Source organism: Nansenia antarctica, assembly GCF_963989245.1.
Source record: "Nansenia antarctica genome assembly, chromosome: 18".
In the NCBI taxonomy this organism is placed as follows: domain Eukaryota; kingdom Metazoa; phylum Chordata; class Actinopteri; order Argentiniformes; family Microstomatidae; genus Nansenia; species Nansenia antarctica.
Genome location: NC_137691.1, coordinates 4,261,384 through 4,285,276, shown reverse-complemented (window position 1 = coordinate 4,285,276; position 23,893 = coordinate 4,261,384). Strand labels below are relative to the sequence as shown.

Below are 23,893 nucleotides of genomic sequence, written 5' to 3'. Positions count from 1 at the left end.
GGGGAGTCAGTTGTTTCCAGTTCCTCTGTGAGAGAGAAAACAGAAGGGAACACAACAAGGACAACACATGTGGACGTAACAGTCCACATGACCCAGGTCTTAACATGTTCACACCACTCCCACTCTGTGATCGAGACGGCGCGAGCAGACGCCTTGTTTTCCCTCTGGAGGCTGAGGACGTGGACCCCTAGATCACCCCTGTATCACCCCTGTATCACCCCTGTATCACCCCTGTATCACCCCTGTATCACCCCTGTATCACCGCCGGGCGTGGCAGCTGCACTGTCCTCGACTGGAAGCACAACAAGGGCCGCCGCAAGCTACCAGGCAAACAGGACCTCTGGCTGAGAAGATCATCAGGGACCCCCCAGCCACCACCACCACGCCCCGTACTCTCTGTCACCTTCTGGCCAAAGGTACTGGAGCATCAAGACCCGGGTCCAACAGGATGTTTTACGGTGACAGTTTGGGCATTCAGCAGACGCCTTTACCCAAAGCGACTTACAACAAATACATTTATCTAAGTAAGTGAATCATCTATCTATCAGGGATTGTGTAAGAAAAAGTAATCTATGCTATGAGGGGGGCCATGCTAGAAGAAGGCTCCAGAGCAGTTACTACTCACAGGCCATAAGACTGCTCAACTTATTGCACACCTGATATTATTGCACATTATTGCATTACTTCTATTGCCATTATTTGTATTACTATATTATATTGTATTGTTGACTTGTTGATTGTTGCTGACTGTTGTTGATACAGTATCAGCATTTCACTATGTCAATTACAGCTGTATGCGACGTACGTGACAAATAACGTTTAATTTGATTTGATTTCAAGGGGCTTGTCAGATAAAGTCAACTGTGGTATGATGGGCATGGACGTACAGTGCTACCTCGTCTTACCGTATGACTGATAATGGATTATTCTTTTTCCATTGTGAAAGGTTATCTAGACCCATTTATATACAATGCAGACTGAATATATACAGTCATATCTTCTTCTTTGATATCTATTTTTCTCACAATCAAAATACCTTCAATATGTACTGTTTTCTGGTGTTAAATACTCCTCTCGGTACCTACTATACTGATGTTTACTATAATGTAAACACATTTCATACTGAGGCGTTTGTGTCTCTTGCAATGTATGTCTTTGCGACAAGCTGACATGATAGTTCACTCCAAAATCAAGTTTATTGAGCACAATGATAAAAAATACACAAAATATTTGGTTAAACACAACAGAGAAGCACTCACTATATGCTTCCAATTAATAGACACTGGAGAGACAGTACAGGGGGGGCACTGGCTCTCCAGTGTCTATCACGACGACTGCCAATGGCCCCTGGCCTGAGCTAGAACACTCTTCCTACGAGAACTGGTGAATTGATGATTCACTTGCTTAGTCAAATGTATCGATTGTAAGTCACTTTGGGAATAAGACGTCTGCTAAATGCCCAAAATGTAAATGTATAATGTGAAATGCTGCTGCTAAATAACTTCCATAATGACTTGGTGTAGTGTATTGGTGTATTAACTGGAGTGAAGTGAATGTGGTTGATCACAGAAATTAGATTTTAGCATAACAACAAGGATACCAAACATGCAAACTCGCAATAGTTCATTATGTTTTATTTTCGACAGGAAAATCCATCAAAAGACAAAGTTTTTTGAAAACATGTCACACCCAACATAAGAGAAATATATTTAACAATAAATATTCTCCCAAATCAATCCCCCATAATGAATACATCCAACGTCTCAATTACAGTATGTATGTTGCTAAATACAGTAGTTTGTTTGTCCCTTACAGTTAAAGGACTGTCAAGTATAAAACATTTAACATACAGTATCTTTGAGGGTACCATTACTTACCCTGAAAAAAGAACACTCAGTCTCAACATGTCATGTATTTTACAAAACATAAATAATTTTACAACAATTATAATTAATAATAATAAATATGTACAACTATTCTAAACACAATTAAGTTAATTCATCCCAATGACACTAACGACATTCATGCAATCATGATTTACACTGGTTTCTTATCTATGACATATATAGACAATCATTCTAACATTCTCAGTACAGTACATTCACTCCTCTCTCTCGTGCCGTTTAGGAGAGGCTTCCATCAACACCATCATTCTGTCATACATGAACTCTCCTCGAGTAATGCTAACTGTCACTGTGCACTACACAGAGTTAAAGTGTGGGAGTGCGTCAGACCTTGGTCGTCTCGTCAGGGTGGGCAGGGGCGGCCTTAAGCATCCCCCCGTTGTCAAAGTCAGAGGGCACGTCGAAGAACGTCTCGTCGTCGAAGCAGAACTCGTCGTTCGGCGACGCCAGCGACGGCAGCTTCAGCACGAAGCCCGTCACCACCCCGCCGACACCGGCTGCCGCGATGGTGGAGAAGATGGCCGCCACCTGGAAGAGGGCCTGCTCTTGGGCGCTGCGTCCCAGCCCCGCCTTCAGCCCCGGGATCAGCGCCCGGAGCTCCAGGAGCTTGGGGTCTCCTTCCACGGGGGCGCGGTGGGTGAAGATCTGGTACATGCTGGGGCCGTAGGTGTCTTCGCTCGCCAGGAGGATGGCGCAGATGCCCGCCGTGCAGGAGATGAGGCCTGTGAGGCCGTGGAGGTTGTGGATGCCGCACTGGTCCTGGATCCGGAGGTGGCGCGCCATGAAGGGAGTGAGGTAGCGGTATCCGAAGAAGCAGGCCGTGCAGCCCATGATCCCCAGGGCGTAGGCGGCAGCGGGCGAGATCATCATGTCCACGGAGGCCCCCACGGTCACGCCCCCCGCCAGGGTCACGTTCTGGATGTCGGCCATGGTGAGCTTGCCCCTCTTGTTGAACACGGCCGAGAGGGCGAAGGCGGTCATCGTCGACGAGCTGAGGCCTATGAAGGTGTGGAGCACCGCCCTGTGCTGGTCGTCGCCTTTGAGGGTCAGGGCAGAGTTGAAGGAGGGCCAGAACACCCAGAGGAACAGGGTGCCCAGCACGGACAGGATGTCCGACTGATAGCTAGTGACCTCCTTGGGGTGCCCGTCGTTCAGGCTTGGGCGGTAGAGGACGAACGTGACGCCCAGGCCGAAGTAGCAGGCGAACAGGTGGATGAGGATGGAGCCGCCTGCGTCGTTGATCCTGATGTACTTCAGCACAGCCCACTCTACCACAGCGAAGATGGGGACCTCCAGCAGGGCCATGACCAGGAGCTGCACCGGACTGGTCTTCCCCAGTACGGCCCCGAACGAGATGAGCACCACGGCGCAGGCGAACTCGGCGTTGAGCAGGTTGACGACTCCTATGTGGATCTTGCCGTCGGTCTCGTTGTAGAACTGGAAGTAGCCCTGCGCCAGGATGGCCCATTGGGTGGCGAAGGTGGCCGTCAGGAAATTGAAGACCATCCCGCTGAAGCCGTACAGCCGGAGGAAGGCGAGCAGGCAGCCGAACCCGACGAAGATCATCACCTGCACGTCGGCAAAGTAGGGATAGTCTCGGTACATGGAGTTGTCCATGGGGTTGGTCGTATTGGTTTGGAATTTGGCGTTCGCATTGTCGTCGTAAGTGACAAAGAAAGCGAAGAGAGTTAGTATAACGACCTCCAGCACCAGCACCAGCACCGGCAGGCGCACCCTCAGGCTAGTGGACTTACTCATGGTGATGTACAACTGACAGCGGACAAAGGCCGGTTAATTCAACAAGCAGCCCTCGTTCCTCCCTTTATACCGGCCACACTCTGTCAGATAAGAGCAGCTACCGGCATTGGGTGGAGATCACATCACATACACATCATGCCGCACAATAACATAGGACTCCACAACCACTCTTGCTGAGGACATGGGTTGTACTTTGGCCCCAATGATTACCTGTTGTAGATGATAAAGGCTGAATTGGTGTGAGAGTAGTGAGGGGTCTGTTTTGAGCAAACGGGTCAGTCGTTTTGAAACATCTGAGTCATTTGTCAAAAAGAACTGACATTGTTTGTTACTGTAAACCTCAACCTCATAGAGTCTCTATGGTGAGATGGATAATACCCTCACAATGTGAAAGGCATGGAGCTAACTCCTAAAAATGATTATGGCACTGAACATTTTAACTAAATGAAACAAAATAAGACCAAACAATGAGTCCTATACATTCACAAAACAGATACCATTAGTAATTCAATTTTTTACTTCAATCGAAGACAATATACTTGTTTTCCCATTTCAAGATGTGAAAAAGTGCTCATATTCTTCAAGAAAGAAAAAAATACTTTGAATTAAAAAAATAACTTTACTCAAGCTCCCATCAGAGAAAGGGGTTTAGAAACTAATCCGTAGGAGAGAGTAAGTTTGAGTGAGTTGCGCATATTGCCATCTTTTGGCCAAACACAAGCATTACATACACGAGCTGACTTAAATCAATGAGGCAAGAATCTATTCTATAAATCTATTTAAAACCACCTCAATTCAGTGATTCATCAAACTCCCTTCAGCTTTGTTTGACTAAAAGGTGACACACTGTGGATATCCAGGCATCTATATCCCTGAATGAATGAGTACATTTATTGATCATATGTTTATTGTTATAAATAAATGTTTAAAAATCTCTATTAACTCAGCCATATTGGAATGTATGTTATGTTCTATGTTCTAAGTTCTATGAGGTGATCTCGAGATAAAAGAAGGCCACGAGACACCCAGTTTATACATATTACATATACATACCCATTTATTATTCTCATGTAGCCTACCGGTAAATCTCTCTAGAGCAGTAGACACTATTGTCTGTCAATTCTTGGTCTTAAACCACTTCCTTTCTGCCACACTTAAGTTGAGGATTCTTAACAAAATGACATTGCTCTTCTTTTTACATTTGGCAGGAAAATAATGCATAATAATTAATACGGCAGGAATCTGCTCTAATAAAATAAACCGTTATTAATACACAATAAGCTCACCAGGTGCCGTGCGCCATTCTCCCTTATTGCATCCCACAGTGCTACAGCTATCACATCCTTCTCTGGAAGCTATACTCAAAGTTATGTATTTAAAAGGCATTATTGAAACTATCCTGTGTTTAATATGACTCGATAGACCGCTAGGCTGAATGGGAGTGCTATAATAGCTCTATGTAGGTGGATGTAGACTACAGTCAGCAAGTCATTGGGACACTGTGTTACCCAAGTGTGAATTGATGTGACCCGCAGTTCAGCGACGCTCGATGAATAGAATAGTCCATTCTCCACGGAGCAGGGGAGGAAGGCAGGGAATATAATCGCAATGATTGAATGAGAGAGAGCCTATCTAGTGTCAGTTTTTATTGTCCGTTTCTAAAGCTCACTTGCAGATTGAAGCAAGCTCAAACTCGAACAAAATTGTTCTTTTAAATGATAAATCCGACCAGGTGGGAAATACAAATAGTGGCGACCCCCCTCTGTTGTTCTGATAGTCTGACCCACCCAAAAGAGGACGCGCAAACGTTATCCGTCTAAAGTGATGGCGATCAATTTGTGTTTGATGGATGAGATAATATGATTTTTGTCAAGAATGTACTGTATCTTAATTCTCGATTAATAGGCTACCGTGGATGAATAAGTGGATTTGGAGAATGATTTGCTCCACAAGACGACTTAAAAAAAACTACCTAAAATCTCCACCAGTAGGTTAATTTGTGTCATGGTGATGGGTCATTCAGAAACGGATTTAATGAACACAATAATATTATTTTAAAATATTTATTTCATACAATATTTTAGATATTCAGTATCCCTACTCCCACCACTTTGGTGCTATAAACCAGGATGGTGATATAAAGTTATATATATGACATTTAATAACAGTTCATATGAATGTCATATCAAATTATAGAGCATTATAACATACAACAAACACTACTAATATGATTAATTTACACATTACATAACTTCAATGTGGTGACGTCAGATTTTCCCACCAGAGCACTGTGGTCCCAAGCATCCCACTCAGCATCCCATTTGCAGCTGTAGGAAGCTCGTAGATGGGAGTTGTAGTTCACTATAACCTTTCACCTTCTCATCAGCTGATTTTAGACAGTGGATGACGATGACACATGTCAACAGTAGTAATTTTTCGGTATAATTTCCCCATAATGAATGGTTAGCAAACACACATATGTTATAGTGTATGTTTCATAGTTTGTAAACGTCCATTATGGATTGCAGACGTAATGTCTTTGGTTGTAGAGTTGTCCCGACTTCAGATGCACTCAAATGCATTGATGTCGTCCTCATGTCATGACTAATAATTATACATACAATACATATTGTTACCATAGGCTACCATGGATGAATACGTGGATTTTGAGAATTATTTGCTCCACAAGACGACTTTAAAAAAACGACCTAAAATCTCCACCAGTAGGTTAATTTGTGTCATGGTGATGGGTCATTCAGAAACGGAATCTGAATTTGAGCTGCACCATCGGCTTTGATATGGAGGACCAAGTCTGTCAAAATTAACAGTAAATAAATAAATATAGAAATGTATTTCGTTATACTGTGTGTATTCATTCATTTATTTGTTCATACTGTAGTGACTACATTATGGGTTCATGTTCTCCTCTTACTGTTGGTTGTGTAGTGGGAGGGAACCAGTTCTGGCACTAGGGGCAGAGGGGAGGATTATTAACGTTGCACCTTCCTGTTTAGATACACGAGTTTTGGTAACCATTTTCTGGTCCTGTACTGAGAGTACAAGTTGTTGTTTTGATTAAACAGTTATCATTACGTTGCCTACGTCTTTCCTTTTTCCTCCGGCACTACACTGGTGACCCGACGTGGATTTTTGTTAACGTAATTGTGTACGAAAACCAGCGACGAACATTACAATCCTGCAAAATGTCCGGGCGAGGAAGACGTTCAAACCAGCGGCAGCCATCACCATCCCCTGTCAGGGTAACGCGTGGTGCGCACACTCCCACTCTCAAGCTACCAGAATTCTGGGACTCAACGCCTGCTGCATGGTTTGCTATTGTAGAGGCACATTTCAATAAAAGTGACATCGATGACGACGACGACCGGTACAACCATGCTGTGGCAATGTTGGGCAGCTCCACCGCGGCTCGAGTGGTAGGTTTTTTGTCTGCTCCCCCGACGACGAACAAATATGAGCGCCTCAAGGCCCTGCTTCTAGAGACATTTGAACTGTCCACTGCGGAGAGGGTGCGTCGCCTATTTGCCATGTCGGACTTGGGTGACGAGAGGCCTTCTGCGAGCATGGAGAGGATGCTAAACCTGCTCGGTACAGAAGACCCCATGATCCTCTTCACAGAGCTGTTCATGCGCACATTGCCAGCTCAAGTTAGGATGGCGCTGGCCAACACCGCCATCATGGAGCCCCGCGCCCTGGCCAGGGAGGCGGACCGGTTCGTCTTGGCCATGCCTCAACGGTCCCCCGACCTGCTCGCTCCCGCGGCCGCCCCGCCACCCGACCGTCGCAGGAGAGCGAAGGATGACGCCAGACCTTCTGGCCAGCAGGGTAACGCTGCGGGCCATTGTTTCTACCACGCCACTTTTGGCGCCAAGGCCAAACGGTGCCGCTCACCCTGCACCTTCGGACCGACGGGAAACGGCGGGGCCGGCGCTCAGTAGTGGCCCTGAGCGCTGGCGTCACCAACAGGCTGCTCTTCATACAAGACACCGCCTCTGGTCGCAGTTTCCTTTGTGACACAGGTGCCCAGTGGAGCATCATTCCGGCAGAGAGATCGGATATGGCGAAGGAGGAGCGTGGTCCGCAGTTGGCAGGCGCGGACGGCACACCTATCTGCTCTTACGGCACTAGGGCGGTGGACGTGTGCTTCGGAGGGCAATGTTTTTCGTGGGATTTTGTCATAGCGGCTGTCACATTTCCCCTCCTTGGTGCGGATTTTCTGTGCGCCCACAACCTGTTGGTGGACGTGGGGAACAGGCGCCTGGTCAACTCACAGACTTTCGCTTCATTCGCCTGTACGCAGGGGGAGGCGGTCTACAGCGGGTGGTCCAATACGCTCGCCGAAAGTGACCAGTACCTTCGGCTGCTCGCCGAATTCCCCGACCTTACCAAGCCCACCTTCTCCGCGCCCACGGTGAAACACGGAGTGGAGCACCACATCGAGACCGAGGGGCCTCCCCTCCACGCCAGGGCCAGGCGCCTCAACCCGGAGAAGCTGGCCATCGCCAGGGCGGAGTTTGCGCATATGGAGCAGGTGGGCATCGTTCGGCGCTCGAGCAGCCCCTGGGCGTCTCCCCTGCACATCGTCCCTAAGTCAGACGGCGGGTGGCGCCCATGTGGGGACTACCGCCGCCTCAACGACGCGTCCAAGCCTGACCGCTACCCGGTCCCACATGTCCAGGACTTTTCAGCGAACCTGGCAGGCAAACGCTTCTTCTCCAAAGTGGACCTGGTACGGGGGTACCATCAGGTGCCGGTGCACCCCGAGGACGTCCCTAAGACGGCCGTAATCACGCCATTTGGGCTCTTCGAGTTTCTGCGGATGCCGTTCGGCCTGAAGAACGCGGCGCAGACCTTCCAACGCCTCATGCACTCGGTGCTCCGGGACCTACCATTCCTCTTCGTCTACTTGGATGACATCCTCGTCGCAAGCACCACGGAGGAGGAGCACCTGTCCCACCTCCGGGCCCTTTTCACACGGCTCAGCCAACATGGGCTGATTGTCAATCCGGCGAAGTGTGAGTTCGGACGGAACGCCATCGACTTTCTCGGGCACCGGGTCTCCGCAGAGGGGGTGACCCCCCTCCCCTCGAAGGTAGAAGCTGTCGCTGCTTTCCCGCGCCCCAGCACAATCAGCGAGCTCAAGGGGTTCATCGGGATGGTAACCTTCTACTATCGCTTCCTCCACCACATCGCTCACATCCTGCGGCCTCTGTACGATGCCCAGAAGGGCAAGACTCTGAAGCAGCCGGTGGACTGGACGGCGGAGCGTGTCAAAGCCTTTCAGGACACCAAGGCGGCCCTGGCCCGCGCTGCCATGTTGGCCCACCCCTCGCCCTCGGCACCCACTGCTCTCACCACGGACGCCTCTGACTTTGCTGTGGGAGCGGTGTACGAACAGTGGGTTGGGGACGCCTGGCAGCCTCTTGCATTCTTCAGCCGCCAGCTGTCTCCCAGAGAGCAAAGGTACAGCACATTCGACAGGGAGCTCCTCGGGCTGTGGCTTGCTGTCAGACACTTCCGTTTTTTACTGGAGGGCCGCGAGTTTACGGCCTACGTGGACCACAAGCCACTCACGCACGCCATGTCCAAGGTGGCGGAGCCGTGGTCCGACCGCCAACAGCGCCAGCTCGCCTACATATCCGAGTTCACCACAGACATCCAGCACGTTGCTGGGAAGTCCAACCAGGTCGCGGATTGTCTCTCCAGGGCGGTGGTTGGTGCGGTCCAACTGGGTTTGGACTACGCGCGCATGGCTGCAGACCAGGCCGCCGACCCCGCCGTCCAGGCTCTCAAGTTGTCGGACACAGGACTGCGCCTAGAAGAGGTGGTTTTCGGTGACGCAGGGGCCACGCTCCTGTGCGACGTCTCCATGGGTCAGCCACGACCGGTGGTCCCCGCCAACTGGAGGCGCCCCGCCTTCGAGGCGATACACGGCTTGTCTCACCCTGGTAGGAAACCGTCCTCACGGCTGGTGTCAGAGAAATTCGTCTGGCATGGGCTCAAGAGGGATGTGAGGGCCTGGGTTGACACGTGCATCGCCTGCCAGCGCGCCAAGGTGCATCGACACGTCAAGGCCCCCCTGGAGCAGTTCTCTGTGCCTGAGCGGAGGTTCGATCATGTAAACGTGGACCTGGTAGGGCCGCTGCCCCCCTCGCACGGATACACCTATCTCTTTACCATGGTGGACAGGACGACTCGCTGGCCGGAGGCAGTTCCGCTCTCCTCAACGACAGCCCCCGACCTGGCCCGGGCGTTCATCGCGGTGTGGGTCTCCCGCTACGGCACCCCTGCTGAGCTCTCCTCTGACCGTGGCTCACAGTTTACTTCAGAGCTGTGGGCAGCGGTGGCGGAGAATCTGGGGGTCAAGCTCCACCGCACAACCGCCTATCACCCGCAGGCGAACGGGCTCTGTGAGCGTTTCCATCGATCCATGAAGGCCGCCCTTCGAGCCAGCCTCACGGACAGCGACTGGCTTGACAAGCTGCCGTGGGTCATGCTGGGGCTCAGGACAGCGCCTAAGGAGGACCTCCAGTCGTCGTCCGCTGAGCTGGTGTTTGGACAGCCGCTGCGGGTCCCCGGTGACTTCATTCCCAAGTCAACGGAGCCCTGGTCCGCCGCCGCTCAGCGCGCCTCCCTGCTGGACAGCGCCAGGACCTTCGTCCCGGTCCCGACTACGCAGCATGGTGTCCCTACTTCGAGGGTGCCCCCGGAGCTGCACTCAGCGAGGTTCGTTTTCATTCGTCATGATGGCCACAGGACTCCACTACGTCCTCCTTATGACGGGCCTTTCCGTGTCATCGAGGCCGGAGCCAAGAACTTCATGGTTGACATGGGGGGTAGGCCTGAGTGTGTGTCCGTTGATCGCCTCAAACCGGCCCACTTGGACCTTGAACTGCCCCTGGACTTGGCCCTGCCACCGCGCAGAGGCCGGCCTCCAGTCCTACCTCCCCTGCCGCGCCCTGGCCATTCCCCCCTCCGACCCCGACAACCCCCCGCAGCTCGCGAGCCCCCGGTCGTCGCTGCCCCCCGTCCTTCCCTGCAGGAGGACGTGATGGGCGATGTCACACCTCCTCCCGCACCTCCTGACTTTACCTACGATCGTAGGGGCCGGGCCATACGCCCTCCTCGCCGTGAGGATTTCCAATATTGAGGTGAACACTGGGGGGGCTGGTGTAGTGACTACATTATGGGTTCATGTTCTCCTCTTACTGTTGGTTGTGTAGTGGGAGGGAACCAGTTCTGGCACTAGGGGCAGAGGGGAGGATTATTAACGTTGCACCTTCCTGTTTAGATACACGAGTTTTGGTAACCATTTTCTGGTCCTGTACTGAGAGTACAAGTTGTTGTTTTGATTAAACAGTTATCATTACGTTGCCTACGTCTTTCCTTTTTCCTCCGGCACTACAATACATTCATTTATGTGTCTATATATTTATTGTTAATTTTGACAGACTTGGTCCTCCATAAAAACCAACAACCTGTTGCGCCGGTGGGTAGATCCACATACGACGGCACAACGAACGCCACAAAACGAATGTCACTAATATCTGACACCGCTTCTCCCGAAATGCACTGCAGCAATGCCAACGTAGCAATGCAAACAGCGGGGGTGCGTTCGTAAACTTACCCTAAGAGCCCTGGAGCGCACACTGGCTTCGACGTCATCAAGCGACCGAGTCGTTTGATTGGACGAGAGGCATTCCACGAGTGCCGATCGGATTTCCAGAGAGGTATTTACGAACGCATCCAGCGGTTTGCCGAGTAGTCAAACATGGCCGCCGGCGTTCTGACATCAAGCTAGCTGACTTCATCTCCTTTTCGATGGTTTGAGACATTTGAGCGGACACGGAATATTGTTCCAATATATTGTATTATATAAAATACCACCAACCCAACTCAAGCAAGTCAGTTTCTTTGAGTGTCTTTGTCAATAAGCAGGTAAGACTACAAGCTAGCTGGATGTGGATGCTAGCAGGCTAGCCCTCATCACTGATCACGACTGATGTCCGTCAGTAATGCCAGAGACATCTCTGATGTTAGAATTATAAGGTTCTATCTCCATTTTTGGTCAAAATTTAGTTTTTTAAAAACATAATCTGATCCATTCGGTGTTTATTAATGCCTGTGTGGTGTTATTTTAAAAATGTTGACATTTTTGAGTTAGTAATTAATAAAATACAAAGGTTTCATCTCACAAAACATAATCATATAATGGAATGTAAAAACATTGACGCTCAATATCTCTGAACTGCCCTAAACGGAGATAGAACCTTCTCATTCTAAACGGAGATAGAACCGTCTCATTCTAAACGGAGATAGAACCTTATCATTCTAAACGGAGATAGAACCTGATCATTCTAAACGGAGATAGAACCTTATCATTCTAACCGGAGATAGAACCTTCTCATTCTAAACGGAGATAGAACCTTATCATTCTAAAAATACAGCTATTGTAGACAGACAGTAGCTAATTCTTTGTGGCTTCATGAATGGAAGCTCTCATTATTAATATGATGAATTGATCATTAGTCATTACAATGTCAATGTCACACCGATATGAATGCAGTCCATTACATTCTGACTGAATCCTATAATAACTTGGTACATTTATCCAGCTACCCTACAAAGAACGTCTGTGAGGTAAGATGATCGCTCTGATGGTGTTTGCTTTTGTCTTCAGTGTGAGTCGACATGGCCAGCCCCAGGTCCAGACGGGTTCTGAAGGAAGTCCGAACCGCAGACGAAAACAATGTGAGTTTAAGCAGTAGTTACATATGTATGAATATTGAACTTGACAATTCGACACAGCATTGAAGACTGGGGGTGATTGTAACCTGTGTGTGTGTGTGTGTCTGTGTGTGTTACAGCTTTGTTTTGAGTGTGGGGCGTTCAACCCTCAGTGGGTGAGTGTGACCTATGGCATTTGGATTTGTCTGGAGTGTTCTGGCAAACACAGAGGCTTGGGAGTCCATCTTAGGTGAGTAAAGATGTCGTCATAAGACCAGAGTAGTACACTGTAGGGGGGCAAATTCCCTGAAGTCAAGTTTCCCCCGGAGGGGCAATGTCTTGAGGTGTCAAATCTGTGATGTCATGTCACCAAGATGAATGGTGATTGGTTGGAGTTAGTTCTTTTGTCCAGGCGTTCTGTGAGTAACATGATCTGGTAAGCGTTGATGCATACAGTATGGCTTTCGCACATGGACGACTAAATATTGGCTGTTTACCCCTTGATAATTTTATATAATAATTTTGCCATTTAGCAGACGCTTTTATCCAAAGCGACTTACAATTACGAATTACAGGGACATTCCCCCTGGAGTAACTGAGGGCTAAGTGCCTTACCCAAGGGCACACTAGTAGTGGTATGGTTTCAGGCGGGTTTTGAACTCACAACCTTCCGATCACAAGTCCAACTCACTATCCACTAGACCACCACTACCCTTGACAAAAGAACTAGGCCTAACTCCAGCAATTCTCTCACCTCCACCTTTATACCATCCTGAATACCACAGGCTACATCTTAACTGTCCCAAAGAAATAAAACAAAAAGAAAGAAGAGACAAAGAAGGGCAAGGAATGGGTTAGAAAGTGCAAGAAAGGGGCGCTTAGGTGGCGTAGTGGATTAAGCGCTGACCATGTACCGCAGGGTTCCCGGTTCGATTCCAGCCGCGGACATATCCTGCATGTCATCCCTTCTCTCTCTCTCTCACCCATCCTTCCTGTCATAATCTCAACTATATCTGTCATTAAAAAGAAAAAATATGAGTGGGACTGCCCCACTCAGAAAAAAAGAAAGAAAGAGAGAGACACAAGAGGGACTGACAGAGAAGTAGGGGACCTGGATGAATACCACATCATTTCTAACCAGGACAGGAGCCATTGATAAGGGCCATTCAATCACCATTCATCTTATTGATCTGAACTCATGACATCACAGATGACACCTCAAGACATTCCCCTCCGGGGGGGGGGTGGTAAATTTGACTTCAGGGAATTTGCCCTCCCCTCAACACCATAGGTGACTAATTCCTAATTCCTGACATGAAACCCTTCTTGTTTACCCTGTCAGGGATGCATGTTGTCAGGAGTTTCTTTGTTTTGCTTAAATGTCCAACTGTACTAATTGAATTTCTCGCTCTGAATAAATCAATACTCGAGCCTTTAGCCATGCTCATCTCAGATAATTACTCTCCTTTTTCTTCAGTGATCCACTGTACCAGCCATCCACATTTCAGTTGTTTCAGTTGCTAAGGGCAACCATTAGTCTGGTTGGAAGTATTGATTTTATTTAAATTCCCCCCCCCAACAAAAACCCTGTGTTGTGTGCAGCTTTGTGCGCTCTGTCACCATGGACAAATGGAAGGACTTGGAGCTGGAGAAGATGAAGGCGGGAGGGAACGGAAAGTTCCGTCTGTTCTTGGAGCTCCAAGACGACTACGACGCCACCTGGACCATGCAGGAGAAATACAACAGCAAACCTGCTGCACTTTTCAGGGACCAGGTGAGGAGATGCTCTTGTTTGAAGACCTCCATCTCTCCAGGCTGCATCTTAACTGTCTTTAACTGTCCCTCCTGAAACCTCTCCGTCCCCTCTACTCCCCTGTAGAGTTTCACTACTGTAAATAATAATAATAATAATAATAATTAGAAAAAGGAAACGAAATTCTTCCTTCTTCTAGCATTTTTTGTCTGCCTATGGCCTCAGGCCCGAGCATAGATTACTTTTTCTTGTGATGACTGATGGATAGATGATCCACTTGTGAATGTATTTGTTGTAAGTCGCTTTGGATATATTTAAATGTATTGTAAATGTGTGTGATGTTTACATGGTTATACACACCACAGTTCTCACGCTCATCGACCACAGAGCGTTCTATTTCTGGGGCCGAATCACCTCCAGTGCTGAAATCCCTTTGAATTCCACGTGTCTATTGCCTGTGACAGGTTGCAACTCTAGCCGAGGGTAAGGAGTGGTCCATCGAGACGTCCTCTGCCAAGGAGTGGACGCCACCTCAGCCCAAAACAGGACTGTCATCATCTCATCGGTAAGGGTGAAAATAGTTTTTTTTTTTTTTTTACCTGACGAAGTATACCACTACTTGAACATTTCCAAGGGACTCATTTCCAAAATCTGCTATTCTGTGTTGTTCAATGTAGATCAGGGGGACCAGGGCAGAACTCGTCCCACCCTTCAGACAAGGCGTTTGAGGACTGGCTGAGTGATGACGTGAACTCCTACCAAAGGTGACGGTTCTTATTAGATGCACAGAGTACGAACGAATTTTTTTTTTTTTTTTTGCTTGAGACACAGGGTCAGCCATAGTCCGCGCTCCTGGAGCAATTAGGGGGTTAAGTGCCTTGCTCAAGGGCACCATCGCAGTGGTAGGCACCTTAGATATGATGCCAGTCCCCCTCCGGCTCACACGCAGCTCACCTCCTGAGGCGGGGATCGAACCAGAAACCTTCCGATGCTAGCCCGGCCTCTCTGACCTCCAGGCTACCCGATGGCCTACCGATGTGTTTGTTTTGTGTTCTGTTTTTGCCAGTGACCACACCCTGTTTATCGAACATAATAATACTCAGGACTTTACCTGAAAATATCGTCACCCAGAATATGAGTGCAGAGGTTCAGTATAAGTAGATGATCAGATGTGGGACCCCGGGGAATAAGTCCTAAACCCATACTGCTGTTGTTTCTATTCCCCCATAAGAGATGAAGTAATTTATGCGCTAATAGCAATCCAATTTAGACTTTGCACTACTGCTGGTTTGCATACACCCCTGGTCAATGTGAACACTCGTTTACCCTTTGCACTACTGCTGTTTACAAATACTGTTTGATATAGCCTCTATTTATTATACATCTGTACACACCATACTGTACATAGCTACCTTAACTGTACATAGGTCATAACTGTCTATCTACCTTAACTGTCCATAGCTACCTTAACTGTACATAGGTCATAACTGTCCATATCTACCTTAACTGTACATAGCTACCTTAACTGTACATAGCTCATAACTGTCCATATCTACCGTAACTGTCCATATCTACCGCAACTGTACATATCTACCTTAACTGTACATATCTACCTTAACTGTACATAGCTACCTTAACTGTACATATCTACCTTAACTGTACATATCTACCTTAACTGTACATAGCTCATAACTGTACATATCTACCTTAACTGTACTGTACATAGCTACCTTAACTGTACATAGGTCATAACTGTACATATCTACCATAACTGTATATCTACCGTAACTGTACATAGCTACCGTAACTGTACATAGCTACCTTAACTGTACATAGTTCATAACTGTATCTACCTCTAACTACCATACTTGCCATACTGTACTATCATTGTCATGTTTTAAGTCATGTTTTATATCACTATTTGCACTTCTGGTTAGATGCTGAACTGCATTTCGTGGACATGTCCTGCTTGTCATCCCTTCTCTCTCTCCCATCCTTCCTGTCATAATCTATACTGTCTCTATCAATAAAAAGAAAAATATGAGTGGGACTGTCCCACTCGGAAAAAAAAAGAACTGAAAAAACCCCCCAGAAAGTGTAATGTTATCTGATGTTATCTGCAGTGGCGGGGGCTACAGTGGCAACCAGGAGAACCGTTACGTGGGCTTTGGGAACACGGTGACGCCCCAGAAGGAGGACGACTTCCTGAACAACGCCATGACCTCCATCTACTCGGTACGTGAGAAGAAGAACTTCCACTGCCATGAAATTGTGAAGTAATACTTTGATGCTTTCTTTCAGGTATATGTTATGATGACTAACGTGTGACGTGTTTTGTTCTGTAGGGCTGGAGTAACTTTGCAGTTGGAGCTAGCAAATTTGCGACAGTTGCCAAAGACAATGTAAGTACCTTCATGGACACTAGTTAACATAACAGGCACTGTGTTGGACGGCTTCATGGTGTAGTTGGTCCTCGTACAACATTCATTTAGGTATTTTGTGTTGATGCAGAGCAAGTGATGTTCAGTTGATTTTGCTCAGTAATGACGTGACTGATTTCAGTCTTTATTAAGCCCAACAGTCTCTGATTGGCAGATTAATTCATTTAGCAAATTGCTAAAAACTTTTCCCCCAACCTTTTTCCCCGTGAAACAGACAGCAAAACTGGCAAACCAAGCAACTTTAAAGGTATGACCCCCCCCTCTTTTATTTACACATTTACTGGTACCTGTCTGTTTACAAATGTTGTTGGTTAAACTTAGATTGATATGATTTATATCTCTTGTTTAATGCAGCTGAAATATTTCATTAAGAATTACAGTTGTAGTCTTTTTGTACTAGCATCACAGTCGTGTTCCGGTCTGTCTTTAGATGACGGAACGTTATACAAATGTAAACAGAAACTATTTCACCTAACCAATGTATATTTGTATAATGCAAGTGACCAGAATGTATTGTCGTTGAGTAAGTAATAACACACGGTACTCCACTGAATTAAAATAATTCTTGACTCTCTCTCTCAGGACATATGAAGCTAATTAATTTGTTTCAGGGATATGAGATCATTATCATTATTATTATTATTAATTTATCAAAATTCAACCCTAGCGAGTGGTGTCAACCTCCCGACTGCACGTTGTGACGCCCCTCAGCCTCAACGCTAGCACTGTGAACTCTTGCTACAACAAAGCTTTCTCTAGACTTTCCTTGTTTATCTGTTTTTAATAGATTAAATTACTAACTTCCTCCTGTGAATATTTACTGTAGTTTTAAGTTTGTCCATCACGTCTTTTAACTTTCTCTCGCCTCCTCTGGATGTAGTTGAGGGGCTATAAACCTCCCCCAGAGCCGGTAAAGCGAACAACAAAGTGCATGGCTCTTTTTAAGTATTATATCTGCATTTTTAGTTCTATTTTTTATGTTTTTTAAAGGAATGAGCTTGTTGGCTGGCCATTGATGTTATGGCTGTAATGTTGTTTAGACTTATTCATGCTAAACGGTGGATGTCCGCCTGATCAGCTTTTGCTCGTCTCTTGCTCGGCCCACAACATGTCTCTCCTGTCCTGTTTAATTTCGTCCCGAGATGGTGGATAATCCTAATGTCGAGGGGAGATGGTGTTCATATCATATTTACCGTTATGAATGTCTTGTCACTTTCATTGGGATCAATTCGATCATTTGTGGCAGAATGGTTGAAAACCTCTGGGGTGTGAACCTTCATGTCATTTTTAAAGAAAACAAATCTTTTCTTTTGTGTTCACCGAACACTAGGGTTATCCATCCATCCGTCCGTCCGTCCATCCGTCCATCCATCCAAGCATGACAGTCCTGTTGTACAGTTCTCATGAGGATCAGCCATCTATGCTTGCTTACTGTGCTTTTCTTTTTATGTCAAAGTGAATGGAACAACAGCTCACCCCTGTTGCGTTCTCCTTAGTTGAGAAACTAAGTGTTTTGCACCATCATCGTGAATTCACACATCTTCTCCCTTCCACCTAGGCCACAGAGTTAGGACAGACATTAAATGAGAATGTTATCAAACCCACTCAAGAAAAGGTAACATTGATGTTTGGAGTGTGCTCGCTCGCTTGGTGGTGGGTCACGCAATAGATAACGCTTCTTAGAAACGCCTTCGGATGTGAATGTGCACTTTTGACTGTCGCTTTTTTGGGAATGTCTGTCTGCTGTGTTGATTTGATAGTGCTCATGTGTGATAGCTTTTGCTTGATAAAGTAAGATTCCCTCTAGATCCTAGCGTTTCCATTCAGATCTGTGCCGTGCATGGGACTAATTCACCTGCTCTCTCTGTGTGATTGATCACCTCAATATTATAATATACTCTTCAGAAATCCAATCACTTTCGCTCACAATAAAATGTGCAAGTAGATCACAATCAGAGATACTCCCAGAGCTTGGTGGCGATGTGCTTTGATTTCGCAAAGCCACCTTTTGATTCTCCATGTTTTTAAAGCACTGGTTATAGTGCTATCTCCTATTCCCACATTAACCCATATTTGGCTTGTCCAGGTAAAGGATGGAAAGTTGCTAGATGAAATGGCGGTCGGCATCACTGGGCTGGCGAGTAAGGTAGGAGTAGGCAGATCTCTGCCGCTTTGCACACCCACAACCAGTCTCCTGAGTAAGGGACGGAGGGTGGGGGGGGTTAGCTAAACTGCATTAGCAATTAGCCCCAGGTGTAGTACGTCTATGCAGGTGCTGCTCTTCTCCCCTTTTGTACCCTCTGAAAAAGGAGACTGGTTTGGGTATGTTGACGTACATTTGACACAAGATATTAATGCAATTTTCATCTCCCAATTTCCTTTCGCTGCCATTGTTATTCTGGTGGTGAGTATTATGCAGATTTTCCCCCTGTACTTCAGTTTGATGTGTTTATGTAATTTACTGAAGGAAAACTGCTACCTATAAAAAGGTCAGTTAAGTTAGATGAATCGGCCATATCTGGACCTGGGATTGGATGAAGTGACGTTTATGAGATATCTTTTACCGTTTGGCCCTGTGGTGTAATAAGGTTTGGCTGGATGTCGTTTTGAGCTCTGTACTCTCTTCTCAGGTTCAGGGGGCCGGCGCTAAACTGACCAGCTTCTTCAGTGGAAAGCCAGAGGACGGGTAATTTTTTTGTTGACATTTTCTTTTTATTCAACAATAAGAACAATAATACAACAATTCAACATCAACCAAAAGAAAAACATTAAAAGGAAAAGAAAAGGCTACTGCTGTCATGTCTCAAGTCTGTGTCAATTGCCATAGAGTCCACTTCATCCATTTAGAGGACGGGTAATTTAACACATTAAACACATTTAACACATTAAATCCAGTAGTAAATCCAATAGTAACATACAGGAGGTAGCCTAGTGGTTAGAGAGGCTGGCTAGCAATCGGAAGGTTCACTGGTTCGATTCCCCGCCTCAGGAGGGAGCCAGATGTGAGCTGGTGACTGCAGGGGTTGCTGACATCATATCTAAGGTGCCTACCACTGCCGTTGTGCCTTTGAGCAAGGTACTTAACCGGTACTTGCTCCAGGGACACTGACTATGGCTGACCCTGTGCCTAGACAACAACAAATACATTTACAAATACATTACGGTTAAATCTAATCTAATAGAGCTTCAACACTCCTCATCCTTCCGCACACCCTGACCAACCCTGACCCACCCTGACCAACCCATACCCCACCCTGACCCACCCCTGACCAACCCATACCCACCCCTGACCAACCCATACCCCACCCTGACCCACCCCTGACCAACCCATACCCCACCCTGACCCACCCCTGACCAACCCATACCCACCCCTGACCAACCCATACTCACCCCTGACCCACCCCTGACCAACCCATACCCACCCCTGACCAACCCATACCCACCCCTGACCAATCCATACCAACCCATACCAACCCCTGACCCCCCCCCTGACCAACCCATAGGCAGGCTGTTAGTCAGCTATAGCCGTCTTATGTTCCTGTTTATGTTCTGTTTATGTTATGTTCTGTTTATGTCTCTTTTGACGATGTTTGATTGCGCCTTTCTTTTGACCCATTTTATCCCTTAATTTTTTATGTAAAGCACCGTGTGCATCCGTGCTGAGAAGGGCGCTATAGAAATAAAGTTTCACTTACTTACTTACTTACTTACCCTGACGTGTCACCACACCAGGTCGGAGGGCGAGAGCTACCAGAACATGGACGCCACCGAGGGCTACCAGGGCAGCAGCTCCGGCCCGGACCCCCCCGCCTCCCAGCCCCCCGCCGGGGACTTCTGGGAGACGTTCGGCAGCTCGGCCAGCATCTCCAACGCCAACAAGCCGCCCCCCAAGAAGTCCCCCAGCAGCGACAACAGTTGGACCATCCCCGACAACTCGGCCTCGGCGGGGGAGAAGAAGAGCTCCGACAGCTGGGACGTCTGGGGGTCCTCGGACGCGGCGCCCGTGTCCAACAACAAGCCGGGTGGCGGAGGCGGCGGGGGCGGAGGAGGCGCGGGCACGGGGGACAGCTGGGGCTCCTCGGAGGCGGCGGCCTCCAACAACAAACACAGCACGGGCGACAGCTGGGAGGCCTGGGACAACAACTGGGACAACGCCGCTGAGGCCAAGGCCAAGAAGAGCCCCACCGCCACCTCCACCACCGCCACCTCCTCCACCACCAAGCCTGCAGCGGAGAGCTGGGACAATGCTGACTGGTAGAGGGCGCTCTCCTCACTCCACTGTCTTCTGTTGTCTGTCTGGCTCCATCTGTGTCTCCCCCTCGACCCCTCTCTCGATCTCTGTCTCTCTCTCTCTATATATATATATCTCTATCTATCTCTCTATCTATCTCTCTCTCTCTCCCCTCCCCCCCAATATTTTCCCTCCTTCCATCTCGCAAGCACTTTTACAGTCGCACGCCTCTGTCTCTGAAACCAGAAATCAACAACAACATCAGGCTCCATGCCGGTTCTGTGTATTTATTTGTAATTAATTGAAGGGGAATTTAAGCTCAGTGCAAATGAGTATACATGAAGACTTTCAGAAACATTTAAATGAGGGGTGCAGTCGACCAGTTTTTTTGTGTTCTTTTTTTTTTCTTTTTCCGCTGGGTGTAAATAAAGATGTTTTCTTTTATTGGCTACAGAAATTCTGAATCCAAAGTCGATGTTGGGGGGGTTGTCATAATAATACCCATCAATGTATTAGACTGGGCATCATATCACGACCTGTACATCATCTTACACTAAAGATGGCAGGCAGCAGGTGCCGTCTTTTTAACAAGGAAATGAACCAGGATGCCAGTCCAGTACTGCACATTTCTATGGTGGGGAAAATAGAACATTATGCATATGAAGTTGTCTAGGAACAGTTTAATGTGATATTATATTGTGTAAGCCAGTCTAAACATTCTGTTAACTTCAGACTTTAACGTTTTTTATTTTATTTTATTATTATAATTTTTTGGACTGCACCTTACCTCTGTATGGTGATGTGTAACATTGTGGAATGGCACTATGTCTAAATGTGGTGCAGGTATTTGAACAATAGTACTGGATGTCATCCATTCTCAACCCCTAACCTCATGGAAAAAAGCTCTTATGAGCTGTGGAGAGACTTGGATGTTTTTGGTGAGGATCAGGTGACCAGTTGAACGTTTTAGTCTTATCCAATCACCTGGTCTGAAACAGGTTGATGAATCAGTCAGTCAGTTAACTCGACCCCCACCACCGTGCAGTGGTTGTGAATCTCATCGGCTAACTGTATCTGAATGATCATCTGTTTATTTAATGTGACAGTACCTACTAAGTGTTTATCTGTAAAAAAAAGAAAAGATAACTGTGTTTTAAGAACTGGACACAATGGTTTTTTTGAAAGCATTGGAGTAGACTAATTAATTAAAGCCTAGGGTTCAATGCATGTGTGTTGTACTGCCAAAACATGGGACCACCACAGTAACCTATTTTGACCTCAGTGAAACATCTGTCGATCTTCAGTGGGATCTAGTCGAGTTGTGTCTCGTCATCGAACACAAGAACACTTTCGAGAGAGAGAGAGAGAGAAAGAAACAGCAGATTTTTCGATTTGAAGGCTATTCAGTGATTTTTTTAATAGGCATGTCTCTTGAAAGGGGGTAGCGGTAGCGGTGGCCCTGTGGATAGTGTAGTAGTGAGTGCATACTGACTGGTGATCAGACGGTCATGAGTCGTCCAAATCCCTATCTGGGAAACACCACCACTAGTGTGCCCTTGAGTAAGGCACTTTTAGCCCTGAGTTACTCCAAGGGAGACTGTCCTTGCAATCTATTTCTAATTGTAAGTCGCTTTGGATAAAAGCGCCTGCTAAAATGGTAAAAAAGTGTGAAAAGGCTGTGGTCCCAGAGTCAGAGCAGTGCATGCTGGGTGTTTGTAAGTTAGGGTAATGGTCGAACTCTCCAAAATGTGTTTTTCCACTGTTTGTTTTAAAATTCCCTCTGAATGTACATGGGCTCCTAACCTAGGGCGGTGGGACTGCGTTTCCTCCGATTCCACCCCTGTTCATGTGTGAGAGTGAGTGTGATGCTGTGTGTGCAAATCATGTTTCCACTCCCCCAAGAAAGAGCGGGGGCAAGGCTACTATCATAGTTGCCCCCCACCCACCATGTTTGCATTTTCACCCTTTTGGCTTTGCACAGTGAACACTGAAATGGCGTGGCATGTAATGTCTTTCGGTGTGAAAGAAAAGTGCTTCTGATAAAAAAAGAGCAACAAAGAACGGACCATGAGTTGCATGTTTTCTACACACACACACAAAAAAAGATTTGACCTGGGGACGTCAGCCAGGGTAACTGTGATGAGTGTGCAACGCTTGTTTAGTGCATCCTATGCGGTTGTGTGCTCTCTCTCTCTTTTTTGATGTTGTGTTTTTACAAGCCTTAAAGAGCTCTGTGTGTCTATTGATGAAACGTTGTCAGTTTGGTTTTAAGAGTGTGTGTGCGCGCGTGGGCGGCCTTGTGGTAGGCCTTGTACATGGGTGTATGCCTTATATGTTCTTCTCCTTTATACAGCATGTATGATCAAATAAGGTGCTGTTCTTTACATTTTCCCCTCATTCGTGATGCTTTATAATGACTTCTTGTACTGTGTTATTCGAATTTTTTTGAATGACTTAACATTTTAAGTTAAGACATAATACAGATTATTATCGTCCCCAAATGTTTATTTTTGATAAATGGATGAATTCCATTGCTGTTAAATTGTACTGTAGAGATCTAACAGTATAACACATGTCATGAAACACTAAAAACATCTAAATAGATTTAGTTCCTCATTTTCTATTTTGTTTTGTTTCTAACTGTTGATGGCCATTAACAAGTTTTCCAGTTTCAGTGTTGTGAAAATACTGTATGTTTAAATTGACCAGGAAAAGTCAACCGTTCTTGTCTTTGATGAACTTTAATTCATTGGAAAATGTAGTTTGTGATCTTTGTAGATATCACTGTCCAGTCAATAAATACTATTTTTCGATATTGTACATGAAGCAGTAACTTATGGTTGAGAAGTCATTCCGTTTTTTCTTTTTTTCTTCTTTTCTTTTTAAATATCATGTGTTTCTAAGTGCAAAGTGGGCTTTCATGGAATGTGTTACTACCCTGGAGACCCTCTGACATGTTGACCCCCTCTGACATGTAGACCATTCATTCCATAAGATGATTGAAACTTCAAATGTTTATCTTAACATGACAGCAGGCCCGACGCACTGTACACTCCTGACG

The 23,893-nt window shown here is 46.8% G+C and overlaps 2 protein-coding genes across 2 annotated transcripts in view; one reads left to right on the top strand and one right to left on the bottom strand.

Moving 5' to 3' along the window:
* Positions 1–2,228: 2,228 nt before the first annotated feature.
* LOC308173485 (ammonium transporter Rh type B-like) lies at positions 2,229–3,662 on the bottom strand (the record flags this gene model as incomplete). Its single annotated transcript, XM_080548515.1, has 1 exon — positions 2,229–3,662. The coding sequence occupies one exon, from the start codon at positions 3,660–3,662 to the stop codon at positions 2,229–2,231; it is 1,434 nt and encodes a 477-aa protein (XP_080404641.1).
* A 7,848-nt stretch (positions 3,663–11,510) lies between these two features.
* Positions 11,511–23,893, top strand: part of arfgap1 (ADP-ribosylation factor GTPase activating protein 1) — a 12,426-nt gene continuing 43 nt past the window's right edge. Inside the window, exons 1-13 of the mRNA XM_080548244.1 lie at positions 11,511–11,618; positions 12,361–12,431; positions 12,548–12,657; positions 14,010–14,181; positions 14,625–14,725; positions 14,838–14,924; positions 16,284–16,395; positions 16,506–16,562; positions 16,816–16,848; positions 18,160–18,216; positions 18,688–18,747; positions 19,232–19,287; positions 20,334–23,893. The exon at positions 20,334–23,893 is cut by the window's right edge and continues 43 nt beyond it. Coding sequence (XP_080404370.1) covers positions 12,372–12,431; positions 12,548–12,657; positions 14,010–14,181; positions 14,625–14,725; positions 14,838–14,924; positions 16,284–16,395; positions 16,506–16,562; positions 16,816–16,848; positions 18,160–18,216; positions 18,688–18,747; positions 19,232–19,287; positions 20,334–20,859 — 1,431 coding nt within the window. The 5' untranslated portion in view covers positions 11,511–11,618; positions 12,361–12,371 and the 3' untranslated portion in view covers positions 20,860–23,893. The remainder of the gene's footprint in view (positions 11,619–12,360; positions 12,432–12,547; positions 12,658–14,009; positions 14,182–14,624; positions 14,726–14,837; positions 14,925–16,283; positions 16,396–16,505; positions 16,563–16,815; positions 16,849–18,159; positions 18,217–18,687; positions 18,748–19,231; positions 19,288–20,333) is intronic.